The sequence below is a fragment of the Neovison vison genome, chromosome 11 (assembly GCF_020171115.1).
Source record: "Neovison vison isolate M4711 chromosome 11, ASM_NN_V1, whole genome shotgun sequence".
NCBI lineage: Eukaryota > Metazoa > Chordata > Mammalia > Carnivora > Mustelidae > Neogale > Neogale vison.
This window is the reverse complement of record NC_058101.1, coordinates 36166983-36187904: the sequence shown is the minus strand read 5'-3', so window position 1 is coordinate 36187904 and position 20922 is coordinate 36166983. Positions and strand designations below refer to the sequence as shown.

General features: G+C 42.3%; 1 protein-coding gene across 3 annotated transcripts in view; it reads left to right on the top strand.

Annotated features, from left to right (window-relative positions):
- The window catches only part of FAM114A1 (family with sequence similarity 114 member A1), a 68027-nt gene that overhangs the window by 14904 nt on the left and 32201 nt on the right, over window positions 1-20922 (top strand). For 2 of the 3 annotated variants that reach the window (XM_044224560.1, XM_044224559.1), the window contains 4 exons: window positions 6991-7078; window positions 16478-16591; window positions 16720-16817; window positions 18773-18907. In XM_044224560.1, coding sequence (XP_044080495.1) covers window positions 6991-7078; window positions 16478-16591; window positions 16720-16817; window positions 18773-18907 — 435 coding nt within the window. Of the gene's footprint in view, window positions 1-6990; window positions 7079-16477; window positions 16592-16719; window positions 16818-18772; window positions 18908-20922 lie in introns of those variants that run through there. The other variant, XM_044224561.1, reaches the window with a different exon arrangement.

Here is a 20922-nt window from a genome sequence, read left to right as displayed (position 1 = left end):
TTGGCCACATAAGGCAGTAATTCCTAAATCTGGTGGTATAGTGGACTAACCTAGGGAGATTGTTAAAAACTCAGATTCCTGGGGCGCCTGGGTGGCTCAGTGGGTTAAGCCTCTGCCTTCAGTCCAGGTCATGATCTCACGGTCCTGGGATAGAGCCCCACATCGGGCTCTCTGCTCAGCAAGGAGCCTGCTTCGCCCTCTCTCTCTGCCTGCTGCTCTGCCTACTTGTGATCTCTCTCCCTCTGTCAAATAAATAAATGAAATATTTAATAAAAAGTTCAGATTCCTAGGCTCTACATTGAGATTTTTATTCAAAAGATCACAGTGGGAGCTAAGACTGTGTATTTTTAATAAGTTCCCCTAGGTGATACCCTTCTAGTCAGCCTATAGACTAATGTTTGGGAACTACTAACACTGCGATTACAGAAAGAGCTAGTTGGGGCATCGGGTGAGATTGAGAAGATGGTGAGTTCAGTATTGAATGTTCCATAGGACATCCAAAGGATTTTAGGGCAGTTGGTTAATTATAGCCTGGAGCCCAGAAGAGAGATTTGGAGGCCATTAATACCTGGACATTAAGAAATGGGAGTGGGTGAGATTGCCTCCACTGTTACATGTTAATAGAGAAGCACAGAAGCCAAAGCCTTGGCCCTGGAAGGTTCCCATCCCTAAGCCAACTTGGCTCTTAGATTCTTTATGATAGCTTGTGGTAGCCAAAAGTTGAGATGGAAAGGGCTACCTCATCTCTTCATGATCTTAGCACATTCTATAAAAGAAATCAGATCACAAATCACATCGTACCACACTGACTTTCGAAATCGAACATTAATTACTCAGAAAATTCAAAATAGTTCACGACAGCTGTTTCTCACATAGGCTGGAGAATATCCCATCATTCTGTGCTCTTCGGTGCTTTGACCACCACCCTGAATGAGTTTCACTCAAGACAAACACCTAAAATTCCAGTGGCAGGGTTTTCTTCCTTTAGAGCTGGCGTCAGAGAAACTAGAACTCCCCAGATTTCAGAGCTGGTTGGAGAACTCCATCTTACACAGGGCAAAAACCTTTCTTATGCCCTGTTCATGAAAAGATAGAAAGAGATTCTAAAATAAATGTAGCCATCTGTAACTCTTGAATACCTTTAATTTCACCATGTAGACCCCCTTTTACATATTCAGAATGCTAGTCAATAGTTCACAGTGTCCACCAGAAAAAATCCACTTCTGCAATTCAGTAGACTAATTAACAAAGCATCAGGTGTTAATAAAGTGACAGGTCATAGAAATGCTCGTGCTGTATGCCTCTGGAGTATGGCTTTCCTGATTAGGATGACAGCGGACCACCCCGAACTATGCATATTCTCTCGGAATGCTGGAAGCACTTGGGTTGCCGCTTAATTAAGCAACCCCCATAATGTCACCACAGGCATTTAGGAACTTTCTAAAGTAAACTGAAATCATCAAAATAAAAAATGGGCCAAGAAAGTCAGAGTCCGAAGATAGGGCATGGAAGCCATGAGAAGAGGCTAGTTGAACTGGAGATGTGGTTATGCTGCAGACGCTAGTGAAAGGTCACGAGATGAATGACTAAAGGAAGCCACTGTGGCCCTGATGAGAATGGTTTCATGCACTCGTGGTGGCCATGGGAGAGTCCTGTGGAGGGGGAGGAATGAAGGGAGGCAGGTACAGACAGTAGGCACATCTTGTAAGAGGGAAGAAGTGGGAGGGAGAGCAGACACCAGATGGGCTTGAAAGAAACATTTTGTCATTGTTGATTTTCATTGGTTGGTTTTAAGGTGGAGGAATCGTGTCCATGATTGAGTGTGCAAAGTAGCGGGTGGAGAAAGGTTGAAAAGCCAGGAGAGGAGGGAAGACCAACCCTTCCAGGCCCAGTGGAGTTCAGGGGAAGGTGATCGTTATAACTAAGAAGTCTTATGACTAAGACTTCCTTAGTCACTTCCTTGGCACTTCCGGAATGCTAGAAGGGAAGGAGGTGATTGTGAATGGGTTTAGATGGGTTTTTGGTGTAGGCCAGTATGTATTTGTGCATAAAAAGGACTACTCATGGGGTTCCTAGGTGGCTCAGTTGGTTGAGCATCTGACTTTTGATTTCGGCTCAGGTTGTGATCACAGGGTCCTGGGATTGTGCCCTACGTCAGGCTCCGCACTCAGTGGGGAGTCTGCTGGAGATTCTCTTCCTCTCTTCCTTTCCCTCTGCCCCTCCCCCATCTATCTCTCTCCCTCTCTGAAGTAAATAAATCTTTTTTAAAAATTAAAAAATAAAAGGGACTTCTTGGACTTTCAGTTTGGCTTAAACAATCGGTGTTCAATGTGTTAAGGTTATAAAGGTTCGAAAATGCAATGCTTCCTAGGCTTTATATTTATCTCACAAATCTTACTCTATTTGGAAGTCTAGCAAAATCCAGCAGGCACTTTCAAGGGACTTTTGATGAATGATTAGACCTTTTTACCAACTTAAGTGTGTTCAAATACTTTAAAAATATGTCTATATGAATGTAACATATTCTGTTTTCTTTTTTGAGCACCTCATTTATCTACTCAAATAAAACCTTGCTGAGTGCATAGGAAGTATTATAAGCCTATTAACTTAAATAATGGAGTCGACCTAAAGACCTGTTAGAAGTCATAATACCACGTATAAACTTAGGAAGATTTCAACTTAAAATCAGAAGTTTAATCATTCCAGGCCCTTGGGTGGCTCAGTTGGTTAAGCATCTCCCTGTGGCTCAGGTCATGATCCTGGGGTCCTGGGATTCTGGGATTCAGCCCCACATGAGGCTCCCTGCTCCATGGGAGGGCCTGCTTCTCCTTCTCCCTCTGCCTGCCATTCCCCCTGCTTATGCATGCTCTCTCTCTCTCTGTGTCAAATAAATAAATAAAATCTTTTTTTAAAAGTCCAATCATTCAGTTATTCACTTTAATTTTTTTTAAGTTTCACTCTAATTTCTTAAACAACAGTGCAGAAAAGACCAAATATGTATAAATATATTAATAGTATGATGTTGATGCTTTAAACCTTTCTATATTTAATTTTAAATATTCCCAGAGTGGAATGATGCATACCCACCAAGAAGAAAATTGCTTGGAAATAACTGAGGCCATTTTCAAGCAAATATTTTGACAGAACTGCAGGCATCCAGAGAGATTTCCATCTCCCTGAATGTCACACTGAGCCCCTTTTTAGAGCAGCTGTGTCATGAGTGACAAAACCTAAGAAGGGTTTGTTCTTACAGATGTGAACTAGGGACAGTACCTGATTCTTGATCTACTCAAGGATTTAGGACAACCAGATTGATCTTTGATCTTTCATGACAAGTACTTATGTTTCCATCTAAATGTTAAAGGCCTTCAAGATCAATGGAATTCTAACATTCATACCTTTTTTTTTTCTATCTAATGAGACCTGTATATCTGATTGCCTGAAATAAATCAATATATTTTCCATTTAATAATAAAAACCTTTAAATGGGACACTAGGTATGTACATATCTTTTCTATTTAAAGGACTTTGAACCTGATGGAATCCTGCATTCTTCATATTCTTAGGACCACAGAACAGTTGCTGATGTTTAAATGATCTTCAGTTGAGTTTTGGATATCCCTCGTGATCAAGCCAAGTCTGATTTGATCTTATGAAATGAGGTCATTCTTCTGAGAGTTTATGAGGAGAGGCAGGAAGTTAAGAGAGTTCCCATCTGGTGGCCTCGGTTTTCTCTGCAAATTCGTATGGGAAGCTGTCTGTTAAAGGAGGTGGGGGTCGCATGGGATGAGGATGAGGAAAAGGCTTTAAAATGACCATATTTGAAAATGAAAGATCTGAGTAAATCCATGCTACCTACTTTGTCGACTCCTAAGTGTGTAACATTAGAGCCATTTGAAGCAGAGGCAATACTCAAGATGAGAATTCATGTTGAAGCGTTAGTTTATATGGTTTTTATATCAAATGTGCACGTTTTGTCATTTGAGTACTTGCCTTAGATAACGAATATTTTCATAGCTGATCACGAGGTCACAGCTCAATGTCAAAGGAGCTTTATTAATAAAGCAATTGAAGCAGTCATTTATACTGCAAAAAGTTCTAGACTCATTTAACATTTATTTTCATTTGCTAGTCAATTACCAGCTGTCAGAGCATATTAAGTATTATAAATTTGAGTCGGAAGCTGTCACCCCTAAGTGTATTAACTCTCCCTAATCACATAGGTAGTGATTTGTCCTGTGAAAGAATGATATTAATCACTGACTTACATCTGTCTTCCTGATGGTATAAAATTGCCACTGGCTTCCATTGCAGATGTGAAGTAAATCAATGTAGACACCAAAAATGAAAGCAGACAGTCATGAATCCTGAGTATTTCCATTCATGTTAACAAGCTCCTCATTGTTTCCAGACAGAAATAAATGTCAGCCAACTTTCAAAGCTTTTTGCTTCTTAATGTTAAAAATATAACAGTTTTTTATTATTATTATTATTGTTCTTGTTATTTTTTTTAAAGATTTTATTTTTTTATTTGATAGAGAGAGATCTCAAGTAGGGGGAGAGGCAGGCAGAGAGAGAGAGAGAGAGAAAGAGGGAGAAAGAGAGAAAGGAGGAAGCAGGCTCCCTGCTGAGCAGAGAGCCCGATGCGGGGCTCGATCCCAGGACCCCGGGACCATGACCTGAGCTGAAGGCAGAGGCTTTAACCCACTGAGCCACCCAGGCACCCCCGTTCTTGTTATTGCTATGGAGGAGTATTTATTATGTGCCAGACACTATGCTCAAAGTTTTATATGAATTTTTTCTTTAAATATTCATAATAACCTTGTGAGGTTATTGGTTCTGATACTTACAGTTTTATACTACTGTATCTCATTTTGTAATGAGTAAATGATGTCTCAGAAGACCTGAATAACTTGCCCCAAATGGCAGAGCCTGGAGTCCAACCCAAGCAATTTAATTCCGTACCCTTTTCTCTTGACCAGTAGTCTACACTGATGGATGGTGTTTGCTGTTTACTAGGTGAATCCGCTAAGAATGCCTTTGTGTACAAATAACTAATATTCAACACAGAGTAGCTCATCAAATAGCAACTTATTTTTTTTTCTCACTTAACAGAAAGAATGAAGGCAGTCAACTACTCACCTTGGTTTAGTAGCTCAGCAATACCAGGACCAGTGACTCTGTGGCTCCCTCTGGCCTTTCCCTCATATCCACAAAGATGGCTGCTTCAGCAGATGCTGTTACAAGTATATTCACGTTCAGGGCAGAAAGAAAGGATGTGGGAAGAGTTGGCGCCAGCCATAACTGTGTAGTTTATCGTGAAAGCAAAAGCCTTCCCATTTGTATCCTGTTGGCCCAAATATTTGACATGACCACCCTGATCTCCAAAGGTAGAAGGCAGGAGGGAGAAGGGAAGGGGGCTGACTGATGGGCCAACCTTGGGTCAGAAGTTATAGAACCTACAATGTCCGTAGGAATATTTCACTGAACCTCTTCTTTCTTTCTTTCTTTCTTTCTTTCTTCCTTCCTTCCTTCCTTCCTTTCTTTCTTTCTTTTTTTGGAGGAAAGAGCTGTGATTTCTCCAGCACCTAAAGTATTACTCCTAATGTATTCTTGCCTCATTTTCTAGAATGTGTTCCTAGATAATAAGGGAAAGCTGTAGTTCCACTACCCAAGTCAGGGCTCCTCGGATGCAAGTAACAGAAACTATGAATACTTAAGAAAATGGATGAATTTTAGTTAGTCACTCAACAAATAAATGTATTAAGCACTTATTATATGCCCTGTACTCTTCTAGGCTCTGGAGATACACATCAGTGAAAAAACATCTAAATAAAGAAACAGACAGACAGACTCACTGATGATGCAGGAATCTCATGGAACTTGAAGATGTGATAGGGCCTTGAGGAGGGACAGAAACCAGGGGCTGAGAAGCTGTCAGGAATTCAACAGCTTCTCCAAACATATCTCCTTCATTCTGCTCACACTGATTTCTGTTAATCCTTAGTCAGCAAGACGGATGGAATATGGTCACCCTACATTGCCTGAGTTTTCATCTTCTATTCAGGCAACCAACTCAAGCTAAACCAGTCTCTCAATCTTAATCCAAGTACTTAAGCAGAAGAATTTGAACCTACAGAGCCCAGGGACAGTGAAAGACACCTTGAAAGGCATCTATCTCAGGGCACCTGAGTGGCTCAGTTGGTTGAACATCCGACTCTTGATTTTGGCTCAAGTCATGATCTCAGGGTCATGAGATCAAGCCCAGTGTTGGACTCCATGCTCAGCATGCAGGTTGTTTAAGACTCTCTATCCCTCTGCTTCTTCCCCCCAACCACCCCCCTTGTCTCTCTCTTCCCCTCTCAAAATAAATAAATCTCAAGAAAGAAAGAAAGAAAAAAATGAAAGAAAGAAAGGAAGGAAGGAAGGAAGGTGTCTACCTCAAAAGGCTACCTATTGGCTGCAATCCATCTCCAGGCTTATTGGTGCTTTTCTAGACATTTCACCTGTCATCCATCAGAGCTCCCTCCTATCACCCCAGAGTTGGAGAATTACCTCTACCTGGAAGAGAACATTTGTTTAGCTACATTAAAGTTGCTAGAGCTTTGAACTTTTCCTAATCGCTTTGTGCCCTAATAAGTTAAATGACTTCCCCCTACAGCCCTTGTCCCTATCTTCCAGATAACGGGATATTTGGGTCTTTCTTAACATCAAATCCCCTCCCTCTCACTTCAAGCCAACATGGCTACTGATCAGTTTTGTTCCAAAGTACACATTGAAATGTGGGTAGTATTCTTTTATGCATTCTTTTATGGCCCTTATGAACTTTAAGCCAGGGAGATATGGTTACTGATGAATTTTTTTTCTTAAATCTCTTTTTTGTTTCAAACCAAGGGTTTTGTGTTTTGTTTTTGTGTTTTGTTTTGTTTTGTTTTTCCCATTCCTGCATATACTGAATTGCTAGCCCTCTGCTAATCTGTTTTCCTATAGGCTGTGGATTCACCTTCCCGTGGAGGAGGATGGGCAGGCTGGGGCTCCTGGGGCAAATCTCTGCTCTCATCAGCGTCTGCTACAGTAGGTAAGAATTACATGTTGCATTTGAATGGATAAAGTTCAGAAGCCTGATAATAACATTTGACATTTTGATCATACCACGTACTGGTAGAGGTTACCATCAGCCTGCAAGATAATAAGAGCAAATCATTTTTACTCTCTATTCTAAGTGCTTCATGTATATTAATACATTTATTCCTCAAAATAACCCTAGAAAGAAGTATTTTTGTTTTCTCCATTTAGAGAGAAAGAAGGTGAATCACAGAGAAGCTAAGACCTTGTCCAAAGTCAGAAGTAGCTGGGTTGAGATTGGAACTAAGTGGTACAGATTTAAGCGCTATATTATATTGCATCTTAAGATATACGATTTGGAGTCTTATATTCTCAAAGTTTTGTCCTTGTCCTCCCACCTGAATGTTTTAAAATATACAACTAACCTACTCCCTGGAAGGATTTGAGGTATTTCAATAAAATATGCAGGTATGAAGGATGTAGAATATATATCCCAAGGCTGGTAGAGTAATTGAGCATTGACTTAGACTCTGAGCATCTTGGCTGCCAGTAGGTTATCAATTTTTCATGGAATGGTAAACCAAAACTTAGTTTATCTGGATAAATTTCTTTTCCGGGTGTTATATTTTTGAAGACATTTCTTGTATTGGCTCTGTATATACAAGGAAAAGATACAGTGGACCATGTCTTCATTGGTATGAGTTTGTCAAAAAATTCTTCATGTGACCATTTCTCATGGGCTTTCTTTGTGAAAACTGAAGGTGTAACATCAACATGTCTAAGCTGAGTTAGCAAAGGCATTTCATCTTGACAGTGGAGAGTGAGGAGCAGGACAGGGGAGGCCTCAGGTAACATAGCTCTGAAATCATTGAAGTCAGATGTTCTCAAGGTGTCCATGGCTGTTACCTCCTAAAAGCAGGAAGGATAGGAAGGCTGAAGGTCCTTTGTCCCACTCCAGTAGACCATGGTCACGGTCTAAGGGCCAAATATCTAATCAGATAGAGAGCCTGTAAGAACAGGTTGACTGCATTCCTCTATTTTGTGTCTGGAATGTCAGGGAGCTCTGGCAAGAAGAAGATGCCAGTCAAATAAATGTTGGCCTTTGGGGAGACCCTGCAGAGCAGATTTTTTTCTGTTGCTGATTGAAGGGGCCAGTTGTGCTGTGGATACTACGTGGGCAGATCAAAAAACCAGCCAAGTTACAGGAGAGGGGCCTGTGTTGTGTTCTGAACAGGACAGAGTCTCTTCAAGAGAGTGAAGACAGGGGCCTAGAGGCCTCTTGCTTCCCAAGGAAAACATTTGAGCTCTTAGGGGCTCTCCTGTAGATCTTGCCACCGACCGCACATAGGAGTGCCATGCTTTCTGATGCCAAAACCGGGGAGTCCAAAAGTTTTTGACATTTGATAAGTCATAGAACAGTAAATAACATGGCTACCAAATTATGCAGCTCTCCTTGTGATTTATGTCATAAAACATGAAGTATTTTGGGTGCTTCAGAAGCAATCATGGTGCCCAGACACATCCAGGCTTATAATGAATTTGGTGCTTCAAAAGCTTCCATTATGGACAAAGGATTTACTTTCCCATTAAAAATATAAACGTAAGTTCCTTCCCCGGTAAGCACTGAAATCCCTTGCCCTGCGAGTCACAGGTCAGATGCTTTGGGTACAGGTGCCCCTTCCTGGACCTGCCATCAGCTCTCGTGTTTGTGACGGTTTCTCATCAGCCAGCAGCTACGCCTAATTGTTGGACTTTGAGCTTTGCTGGATCCTTACAAAGTTTTCCGTCCCCCGACAGATAGTTTGCCTGTTGAATTTACCACCCGTTATCTTCTTAGGTGTCCTCTTGTAATCTGACCCTTGCACAGAGAGCGCCTGGGGCAGCCCTGGTCAGGTGGACTGCATTCCAAGGCCTCTGGGTTTTGTTACCTTGTTCAAGTGCAACCAGTAGCTGATGCTAGCTTTACCGCTTAAGAAGCAGGATGTGATTCCTCAGTGGGTCCCACCTCATCTTGGGGGACACACATCTTTTAATTTGATCTGAAGTCAGTGTTAATCTGTGGCCTGTGCTTGAGTTTGCTGTTACTCTAGACGTTTCCCTGCGTCTAAGGCACCACAAAGATGAGAAATGCTGGATCTTGTTCATGTGGCCACCCCTGAAAACGTCTGGTGGTTCTCGCCTGGCTTTGAGCAGTAATTAATCTGGAAAAGCCTAGAGAGAGAACAGTTGTGGACCAACGGGATCACTGTGCCAGTCCCTGGCGCCTCCTTCCCTGCTCTGGTGGGTGCAGAGAGACGGTTTCAGAGATTGTGTGACATTTGCACATCGCCCTGTAAAATATCAGAATGAAGTTAGGTTCCCTGCCGAGTGACCTACCAGGCTTAAATCAGGGTGTCAGCCGGCCGTGTTCTCACGTGATATCCAAGGTCGTCTCCCGAGGTTATTCCAGTTGTTGGCAAAATCCAATTCCTTGAGGTTGTAGGCTTGGCACCCCCATTTTCTTGCTGGTTATTGGCCGGGGTTACCTGCTGCTCCTCAAGGCTGCCTGCTTCCAAACCGACAGGATCATCTCTACCCCCTGCTTCAGATCTCTCCCTTCAGGAAGGGTCTCATCCTTTTTAAAGTTTCGCCTGATAAATCAGCCGCACCCCCAGGATGATCTCCTGATGCCAAAACCGGGGAGTCCAAAAGTTTTTGACATTTGATCAGTCATAGAACAGTAAATAACATGGCTACCAAATTATGCAGCTCTCCTTGTGATTTATGTCATAAAACATGAAGTATTTTGGATGTTTCTGGGCACCATTATTGCTTTAACAAACTCACATTTAATGGATTAAGGACCTTAATTATAACTGAAAGATCACTTCTCCTTTGCCATATCATGTCCCCTAATGCTGGGAGTGAAATTCCATCAATTTTACCATTCTGCTCACGCTCAGAGGGGAGGGGATTACCCCTGCTGTGTGCACTAGGGGGCGCTCTCTCAAACCACCCGCCACGCTTCCCTCTTCTGTTTCAAGTCCTCCTCACTTACCCCACCAAATCCAGAAACTTAATTCTTTTTTATGGCTCTAGCGATGAGCTGGACTTTTTAGAAGCATTTAAATCTTGGCATTTTTTTCCCCTTATCTGCCTCCACAGTGTCCAAAGGGCACACAAGAGAGCTCAAAGAAATTTTGAAATGTCAATACCTGTTCTAAGAATCCTATCAGACAAATTGGAGCTATGGGTAGAAAAGTAGAGCTGAAACTTGTCCCTCATCACTGGTCATCAGAACCCCAATGAATGCAAAAGCCATCCCAAAGTTGCTCCCGAGGCATTATTTTTGGAGATTTCTGGTCAAGACATGAGTGGCTTTCCGTAGCAATAGTAGCTAAAGTAATAGCAATACGTACTTTAAACTGGATAAGAATCTCTGTGTGGACATGAGAGAGAACTAAAGCTTGTAGCATAAAGGGGCGGGGGGAGGAGGCTGAAGTTACGGGTTCCAGGGCTGGAAAGCTTGGTGGTAGGTGGGAGTGATAACAGGGATCACAAACATCCCACAAATGGAGAGGTGCCACAGCCTGTCTCACAGCCTGAAACAGAGGGGTGAAATAGGGTTTACAAAGTTACGGGAGCCATCCTGGGTTGACGTCCATACCAAACTGCTACCTAGGGATGGAAAGAAGCAAACCATGAGGGCTCCATTATGTACAGCCAGGACACCCGCCCAAGACTTTGTAGCACTAATAGGTTCTTATCCCAGGGCAAAGAAACATATTGGAAAACAGAGTGCTCCTAGCAGTAGGTGAGCTCTTGAAGGTTTATAAATTGCCTGTGGAAAGTAAAGAAAGAAAATAACTGTGTATTCCATTGCAATTGATTCCGGCTCAGAAACCTCATGTTACTACCCCCAGGGTAATTCCAGCCACAGACACGAGCGCAAAACACCGAGTCAGTAACAGAACACAGGGCTGTCAGTTGAGCACTGGAAATAGAAGCCAGTCCTTCTTACACATGTTGAAAAACTGCAGTCACAGTAGTCTGAGCTGTGCGGAGTTAGCTGGGGAGCACTTGGAGACTTGAAACATTTGGAAGGTGGTTCTCTCTTGGAAAGAGCACTGGAGCAGGAGTCCTACAGACATGAGCCCTGGTCTTCACTGCTCCTAATGTGGGATCACGAGGGTGGTCACTAACTAGCAATACCAAGCCCTTAACCTCTCTCAGACTCAGATTCCTTATTTGGAAAAGTATGGGTACGGGAAGTTGAGGCGTTCAAAGATTCTTTCCAATTTCCATAACATGATGATTCTTAGTCTGTGGCTATCTATAGAAGGAGAAAGATATTTATAACCCCTGTGCTAAATGGGAAGAGACAAAAAACTGATACTTTTTGCTACTCTGTATTTTTGTCTTTTTGCCTCGCTGCTTTGACCCTGAGGTTAAGGGCAAAGGAGAAAAAGTGACCTCCCCACTGCTTATGTGAAATCAGTGTTCTCAGCCAACAGCTCTTTTTGGAGAGACTGTAACTCTTGCATTAGCCTCACCCACAGCTACACTGTCCTCACCTTCCGAGAAAATTTGATCACCTGCCGCCCCTGCCTTTGGACAAGTTCCTAAAATGAACATTAATATGGTTATTATTTAAGATCCAGGCAGAAACAAGACTGGGAAAGGGAAGTACAAAAAAATAATTATTTTGATGATCATTTCAAAGTGATGCTGTGAGAACCAGATGTAGATGTGATTTCCCACCAGCATCTTAGAGACCTGACTTTTCCGAGGCTCCGTTGCTAAGCTAAATGAGAGATCAGCCGACAATCAAGATGAAAGTCGACAAAGCTGAAACATTCGCAGATATACCTACATAGAGATTCTATAGCAGCACAGAGCAATTTATTTCTTGATATTACAAAAGCCCTAAAGGTTTAGTTTTTTTTTTTTTTAATTCCAGTTTTGACAGTTTTATATGTCTAACCACCCTATACAGGACTACCTGGTTGGGGGACAGGTGTATCTGATGTGTATATTTACTTTTCAAAATTACCATTGTTCCCCTTTCCCACCCTCTCCCAAGTCACACAGTTTTCCCCTTCTGCACATTTTAATGAAACCCTTCTACCAGCCCTGTCAGAAATAATGACAGCATTTATTCCCGAGACTGGCAAACTTGTCAAAATCCTACTACAGTGAGATCTTAAATGGGTAAATCACCGTCAATATCACATTGATTCGTTTTGAAGGTAGCATCGCTGATGATGGGAAGGTTCTCAAGGATCTTCAGTATAAATGATTTTAGGATTATGGGTCTGTGCATGGAGTTTGTTCACAATCATTTACCATCTGTGAATAAAACCCAGGGGTTCGTGAATCTCTGTTGGACGGCCAGGCATAAACTATCCGTTCAGAGACACTTGTCAGTTTTGAACCCCAAAAGAAGTGAGTATCTGATTAGAGAGTGGACACCAACCCTCATTATGGAAAGGGAAGATTTTTCCAGAAGGAAGGATGAATGGCTCCTCTTTTCACCGCGCTGGTATTTGCTATAGTTGAGTGAAGCAACATCATCTGTGTATTTTTCTCAACAACTATTCCTCACAACTTTAAAAAAAAAAATTATTTATTTATTTGATAGAGATAAAAAATAGGCAGAGAGGCAGGTGGGGGTGGGGGCAGGAAGCAGGTTTCCCGCTGAGCAGAGAGCTCGATGCAGAGCTCCATCCCAGGACCCTGAGATCATGACCTGAGCTGAAGGCAGAGTCTTAATCCACTGAGCCACCCAGGTGCCCCCTCACAACTTTTTATACTATCTTCAATTCCTTGATAGAAGTCTGAGATGCAGCAAATATTTCCAAACTCTTGTCTGTCCCCAGAACTCACCCAGAGTGTAAATTGATGCAACTTTCAGAAGAGCAGTTAGCACTGTCTATGAAATTTGAAATGCACATAGCTTCTAGCCCAGGAGTTCTGTTGACCCTTTGCACAAAGTTATTGATGTATATAATGATGTTCAATGTCAAATTCACTCAGCAAATACTTACCATGCCAGACACTATCCTAGGCATTGGAGATGGGGCAGTGAGCAGTGACGCAAAGACCCTTGCCCTAGTAGGGCTTCTATCCATGTGGAAGGAGACAGACAATAGACAACACAAATAGTAAATAGGAAAAGGATGAAGAGGGCGAGAAGGTGGATCACGGTGACTCTTTAAAGTCGTTAATGTGCAAGGCGGCACACACAGCGCTTACCACCACCTGTGCTGAGACCTTCAGTATATGTTGTGAAGAGGAAGAGGCCAGGTCCAGATTGCTTATACGTAGGTATGTGCTTTTAAAAAACATTTTTATGAAAGGAATCACAAGAAATGAATAAGATGGGGGCACCTGGGTGGCTCAGTCGTTAAGCGGCTGGGTGTATGAGATAACACCACTGCACAACATGGGAATGATCCTAAAAACATCACATGCCAACCCAAGACCTGGCTAAAAGGGGCAGGATCAGAGGAAGATTCCATTCCAGAGGTGACCTTCATCTTGCTGTCTGGTCAAGGTAAGGCAAGACAGGTAATTTTGGCCTAAGCCAGTGTTTTAAAAATAAGAAAGCTCCTGATCAAGGATCTGATTTCTAAGAAGTTATAGAAATGGGACTGAAATGACATTGAATCAATTATAAATGGCATATAAAACTTTCTAAATATAACATAGTGACTAAGTGTGTAAGTTCTAGAGTTAAGACTTGGTTCAAATCCTGCCTCTGCCCCTTATTGGCTTTAGAACCTCGGGCAAATGAGTTCCTGTTACCAGATTTCTGTTTTCACAAAAATAATATCCCTTACCTCATAATGGGAAGACGAAATGAGATAATTTACTAGACTAAAAATATTTAGTCCAGTGCCTGGGATATAGTAAGTGCTCTAATAAATGTTGGCCAGGACCAAGGGTTTCATGTACTTCTCTTTAGTGACCTTGTAGAACCCTGGGAGATAAATGTTAAAATCCTCTCTTCAGAGAAGATACAATGGTAGAGACTCAGAGAGGTTAAGTAACTCATGAAGATCACATAGATAATAAGTGATGGAACGCAAATTCCTTCACAAGTCCTTCCTCCTGACTCCTAGATTTAGGATGTTTCCCAGTAGAGTATAGGTAAGAAATTAAACACCAGCCAGCCATTTAACATGTGCTTTAAAGTTGTATAGTTTCACAGCATTGTACAACATTCTCTTCTTTGCATGATTCACCTGTCTCTGTTGCAATAAGCCAAGGCATAGAGGATATTCTACCTTTCAAGCCATGGAATTTGGAGGAGTTTCATTTCTTTGAGGCTACTTGGGGTTTGTGATGATGTAGGAAGAATCCTGAATTATACACTGGAGTGTTATTTGTATTTGGGTTTTTGTCTGTTATTGGTAAAACCTAATCAATATCTCTGAGAATGACTCACTTACAGTCAAAAGGCAACAATGACTCCTTATTATAACTTCCTTGTTCTGGGCACTAGATGTCACACTAAGTAAAGTTTTAGAAGTTATTCTTCAAAGTAGGGTGTGGCATCATCCAAACCCTGTCTGTGAAGAACCATAGCTTTCCATTTCGAGTAGAACGCAAGAAAGGTGTACTTCCGCTAACAAAAGAATTCAGGAGAGAGAACTGGTCATCAGAAAATAAGCTAGTGCAAACGTAAATGGGCGCAATGTTTTGTAAATCAGTTATACCTTAGTAAAGTGTGTGTGTGTGAGAGAGAGAGAGAGAGAGAGAGGAGGGAGACTGGAGTAGCAGCATTGTATCATGTATACTAAACAGACACATCCCATTTATATGAACACAAATGTGGTGTTTCCTTCCAGAAACAAAGTAACTTTTCTAGAGGCAGTTAATGTAGACATACCCCTAATCAATCGGATTCTGAGATGATCAGAAGCTGGTTTTCCCTAGGTAAAGAATCAGACATGGCCCTCCTGCGAAAGGGGCAAAGAAGGTGAAGGAGTTAGTGACAGGGGTTTCACTGAACCCTGTAGGGCTTTCACAAAGAAGGTGTAGCCCATGCCTCCTGGCCTTCTCCAATTCATTTTCTTTATTTTAGCCCTCAGAAATCTCAAAGAGAATCATGACTGTGATTTGGATGTACATTATTTCCTTTGGAATATATATTTAAGATATGTGAAGGAATATGGACTCAGGGTATAACTTAGTTCAGTGATATTCTATAACTTCAAGGTGCTATCAAAACTCCAGTAACTTTTCACTGAAATGCTTGGAATTTACCGGAAGCTAGAGAGAATGAATTTCAGCCTTAGTTTTAGCAGTTATAAAGCATGTGGGGTTTTTTTGTTTTTTGTTTTTTGTTTTTTTTTTTTTTGAGTAACCCGATCATAAGTTTGAACTGTATCTAATGAAATGCACATGAATATGGACATATTTCTGCATGAGATTAATGTGGTTAAGCATTATAAATAATGTTTCGTAAGTTTCCCTGTTTTCTGGGTAGCATATAATGACAGGTGATTTCCACTGGATCTAATTAGTCCTCTCTCTGGTAAATATCAGTGCCCCGATGATGTTACGATCACTCTGATAAATGAAGTTACAACAAATACTATTATTTGGGTTTGGGATTCATCCATGTCTTTCTCTTATTCAGGAGATGAACAATTGGTCATTTTGACAGTGCTTTCTAAGAGCAGCTGCTTCTCTTTGGTTCCCAAATCCTGCCTTCAAGAACCCAAAAAGCCACTTAGGACTCTGAGTAGACTATTAATTTTTGTGTTCCGTTCATGAACTTGAGAAAAGCTACAGCTCATCATGGGGGCCTCTCAGGAGAAAAGAAAAATTTTGCTCCAGAATAAAATGTAAACGAGACTATTTCTATGCTAGGCCAAGGGGTGTGTGTGTGTGTGTGTGTCTGTCTGTCTGTCTGTGGTGGGATGAGGGGGGTCAGCCCTGTGTGTGGAATACGTGCCCTGCTGGGCTGTGGAGAATATGGATAGACGGGCCCTTCCCCCTGACTGGCTGCAGTTCGAGCCTGCGTCCTGACCCTTACTGCTTAGGACAACTGTCAGAGCCGCTGGGTGCCCCTCCTGGTTTTCTCACCAATGTGCTTCTAATTTTGACCTGTCAGCCCCAGACCTTGCACCCTGTGCCCCGAAAGAATGACGAACCCTTTGAGGGAGGGTTTCCGTTCAACAGATATGAATTGAGTCTCTGTGCTGGGCTAGGCCTGCAAGGAGTCCAAAAATGAACGGTGCGTGCCTGTTCTGAGGAGTTTAGAAAAGAGTAAAGAGGATCCGTCCACACTGCTAACCGCCGCAGTCTCTTATAACTGGGGTTCACACCCACAGCTTACCACAGTGCTGGTGCGTGAGCTATGGAATTGGCAGACCAGGCGTTTTCTGTGGTGTTCCTGAACCAGATTTTTATCTCCTGACAGGTCATGGATTGACAGCAGTCAAGGAAAAGGCAGGGGCCACCCTGCGGATTCATAGTGTCAATTCCAGCTCTCCGGAAGGGGCCCAACCTGGTGCTGAAAATGGAGTCCCTCAGAGTGAGTGAGGAACTTATTTCCGGGGCTTCTTGGACTTGGGCCCAGTGCACTGGGTGCGCAGATGGAAGCTTTCTAAGTTCAGATCAGCAGAATGAACTCGAAGAGGGTGTTTTTCTCCTTCCTGGCAGGTGTGGCCACAGATCAGAGCCCTGCAGAAAGCCCACCCACTTCTCCTGCATCTGGGATGGGCATGCTGTCAGCCATCACCCATGTGGTTCAAAACACAGTGAGTCGTTAGCTCCTTCTCTGTTTCCCCTGTTAGCTCCTTCTCTGTTTCCCCTGCCTCTCCCTTTGATGTCTGTATTTACCCGTGACCTAAATACATCAGAGAAAAGATGGCCTCCCTCATAACTTTGGATTATGGTTTTGTTATGCTTTCTCCTGCAGAGTAAGCATAACCTTGGCACCAAAATAATAAGGGCAAAAGATACATATTTTATGTTTAAAAGAAAAGAGCTGCTTAGAAGGAATATTTTCAGTCTGATGTAACAGTGTCCTTTCCGACAGCTGCAAGGACAGCCTCCGGCTGGGGGAGGAGAGGGGGGCCCTTTCTTAGAGCTGAGACAGCTGTTTTTGCTAGATGGTCTGTGTTTCCTAACCTTCAATTTGGAAATGATAAAGCCATTCAAATTAAAAAAAAAAAAAAAGATTCTGGTAGGGAATTGGGAACAATATCCCGAGATGTTTCTGAAGTGTTTCCAGATAATGAAGATTAACATTCTTGACCTTGAGTTCCTCATCTCCCTGAGTCCATGCAGGGGGTTTGTCTTCTGAGTTTTTACTCAGCAGCCTCATTTCCGGTCTGGGTTCACTTGTACCTTCTGAGACTTTCTTTTCCAAAGCCCCAGACTTTCCCACTAGGTCCGCCCTTCATCGAAGTCCCTATGTCCTTCCTTCTCCCGTGTGATGCTTTACCAAAGTAATCCCTCATAGGATGTCAAAAGACAAGAGACTACAGGAGGCAAAAATATACATTGCCTATATCCCCTAGTTCTTCCACAATATGCGTGTGTTAAAATCTGTTTTATAGTGTGACGATTGCTTGGCTCCCAGAGCTAAAAACAAAGTCTAAACATCCAAGATGGAAATGAGGACTAAAGGATACTCAGCAAAGTCTAATATTGCTAACGAAGTGGTAATTAAGAAGATTAGAAAATGCATATAGGCAAAATATAAGAATAAAATGTAATGCATATAAATTCATGTAAATTCATAAACACATGCACGCATACTGTAATTGCAGTCGTGGAGTGGGGATATTTGTACAGAAGTTGCAAAGAAATGTAAGCAGTCCTGTTTATGTGTACACTTCATGGTAGTGAAGCTTGGTTGTTTTAATCTTTGTTTTTTAAGGAAAACAATGGCTGATGAGAGAATTTGCAAAAGGCTAACTGTAGGATAGAATAGTTTCTAAAGCCAGTAGTCTATGGAAATCAACCTGTCTTATTTCATGAATATACTAATTATAGATGGTTATTAGTAGTTTCTGAAATTATCCAAGGGCCATCTGACACAGCCCGAGGGTCCTACACGCCAAGGCCCTAGATGAAAGAATTCACTAAATTGATGAGAATATTTGACATTTTAATAGACTGCTCCACATAATTCTGTTACTTGGGTTAGCATTCTTTCAAACAAAACCAGTACTGCAATCACCTATTAATTTTATGTCTTAGATACATATCTATCCATACACACAGAGCCCACAAAATTCATCTCAGGTATGCCCTGGTTTTTCCTAAGCACGCTTTTTATTTATTTATTTATTTATTTATTTATTTTAAGATTTTAATTTATTTGAAAGAGAGAGACACACAATGAGAGAGGGAATACAAGCAGGGGGAGTGGGAGAGAAGCAGGCTTCCCACCTAGCAGGGAGCCCGATGCAGAGCTCCATCCCAGGACCCTGGGATCATGACCCGAGTGGAAGACAGAGGCTTAATGACTGAGCCACCCAGGCACCTGTAAGCACCCTTTTAAATAATATTGTCTGTCCTACAAATGACATACACCATTCTAAGAAAAAGAAAATAGAATGAAGTGGATATTAAACCCCTAATGGGAAAAAATTGTGACTTTATATTGATTTTAGTATTTGAAGATGGTGCCACCTAGGAGTTACTGACCACTGTGGAAAAGCAAAAGGCAAAAAGAAATCTCATGCCATTATCTCATCGGCAGGGTAAAAGTGTCTTAACAGGCGGTCTTGATGCTTTGGAATTCATCGGTAAGAAAACCATGAATGTCCTCGCGGAGAGTGACCCAGGCTTTAAGCGGACCAAGACGCTCATGGAGAGAACCGTTTCCTTATCGCAGGTGGGATTATATACATTTGCCGTGTCTTCTTTCAGTCCGTAAAGTAAATACATTTTTATGTGTCTTTTTTAATGAGTGTTTTCAAGCACGTGACTTAAATTCAAATGATGTTAAGATAGTGGAGGCTGAAAATTGAGTTTCTAAGACACCTCTTTCCCCGGCCGCTTGGTTTCTCCTGGAAGACAACACTGTTAACAGCTTCATCTGGATTCTGTCAGAATTATCATATAGCCATGCATATGGGCGAACATATGTTCGTGAGCTAGAGATATAGATATGCAGATATCTAGACACATACATACTTTTTCAGACAAATGACAGCCTCCTAACCACATTCTTTTGTACCTTGTTTTACTCACTTAATAATTTCTTGAAGAAATTTCTTTTTTTTTTAAAAGATTTTATTTATTTATTTGACAGACAGAGATCACAAGTAGGCAGAGAGGCAGGCAGAGAGAGGAGAAAGCAGGCTCCCTGCTGAGCAGAGAGCCCGATGCGGGGCTCGATCCCAGGACCCCGAGATCACGACCCGAGCTGAAGGCAGCGGCTTTAATCCACTGAGCCACCGAGGCGCCCCTTGAAGAAATTTCTTGAAGAAATGGTTACATTTAGCCCACCCAGGCTGCTGTAACAGAGGCTAGAGACTGGGGTCTTCCAACAACGAACACTGATTTCTCATAGTGCTGGGGACTGTGAAGCCCAAAGTCAAGGTGCTGGCAGATTCGGTGTCTGGTAGCAGTTTGTTCCCAGCTCATAGACTGCTGTCTTCTTGCTGTCTCCTCACGTAGTGGAAGACGGAAGGAGTTCTGTGGGCTCTCTCTTGTATGATCACTAATCCCACTCATGAGAGCTTCCATCCTTGACCCAATGCCCTCCCAAAGGCCCCACCTCCAAATACCATCACAGCAGGGACTAGGTCTCAACATATAAATTTTGGGGGGGACACAAGCATTCACAATTGTAGCATTATGTATGTATTCCAGATTTCCCACGTTCTACCCCTATGACCTTGAACCGGTTACTTAACCCCTCTGTGCCCTGGTTTACTCACTTGTATTGGGTAGAACATCAGTACCTGCCAATGGCTTTGATGTAAGGATTCAATGAATTAGCATACTACCCGGGTCAGGAATGCCTGTTACTATTGTTGTCATTATTATGTGTCCATACAATAGGTAGAAATGATATTTCATTGGAATTTTAATTGGAATTTTAATTTATAGTTCTCTTAGTATATGCAAGGATGGGCTTCTCTTCTCACACTTCTAGTTTTTTTGTTGTTTTTTTTTTTTTTTAAAGATTTTATTTATTTGACAGAGAGAGATCACAAGCAGATGGCGAGGCAGGCAGAGAGGGAGATAGAGGGAAGCAGGCTCCCTGATGAGCAGAGAGCCCGACGTGGGACTCGATCCCAGGACCCCGAGATCATGACCTGAGCCGAAGGCAGCGGCTTAATCCACTGAGCCACCCAGGCACCCCACACTTCTAGTTTTAATGTTTCCCAATACACACCACCCCCCGCCCCCCGCCTTGAGAAACGTGAAAAATTGACTCCTTGGGCCACCTGGCTGGCTCCATTGGTGGAGCATGTGACTCTTGATCTCGGGGTTGTGACTTCAAGCCCCACATCGAGCATAGAGCTTACTTAAAAAAAATTTTTTTTTAAATCTGTGTTTTGCTTACTTAGAGTAGTTAGGTAAATTAAAAATACCCTTTACCTTATTTTCCAAATATAAAACAATAATGCTGAACTTGCTCTTTTGGTTGGCACGTGCCCAGTTCATGCTCTGCGGGGCCAGCAGGCAGCTTGTCCCTGTCCTCCCCAGCAGTCAGATACACCAGGTCTGTCTTTGCCGTCCCCAAAATCAGGAGCAGCTGATACAGCCCCGGGTTTTGTAAATTTCACAGACAGGACAAACATAGCTTCTCAGCAGCTCAGGACTAGAAAGCCACCAAGGAGCTATCACTGACATCGTGTTAGTGGCAGTTCCTGAAAAGCTTTTGTTTTAAGCTAT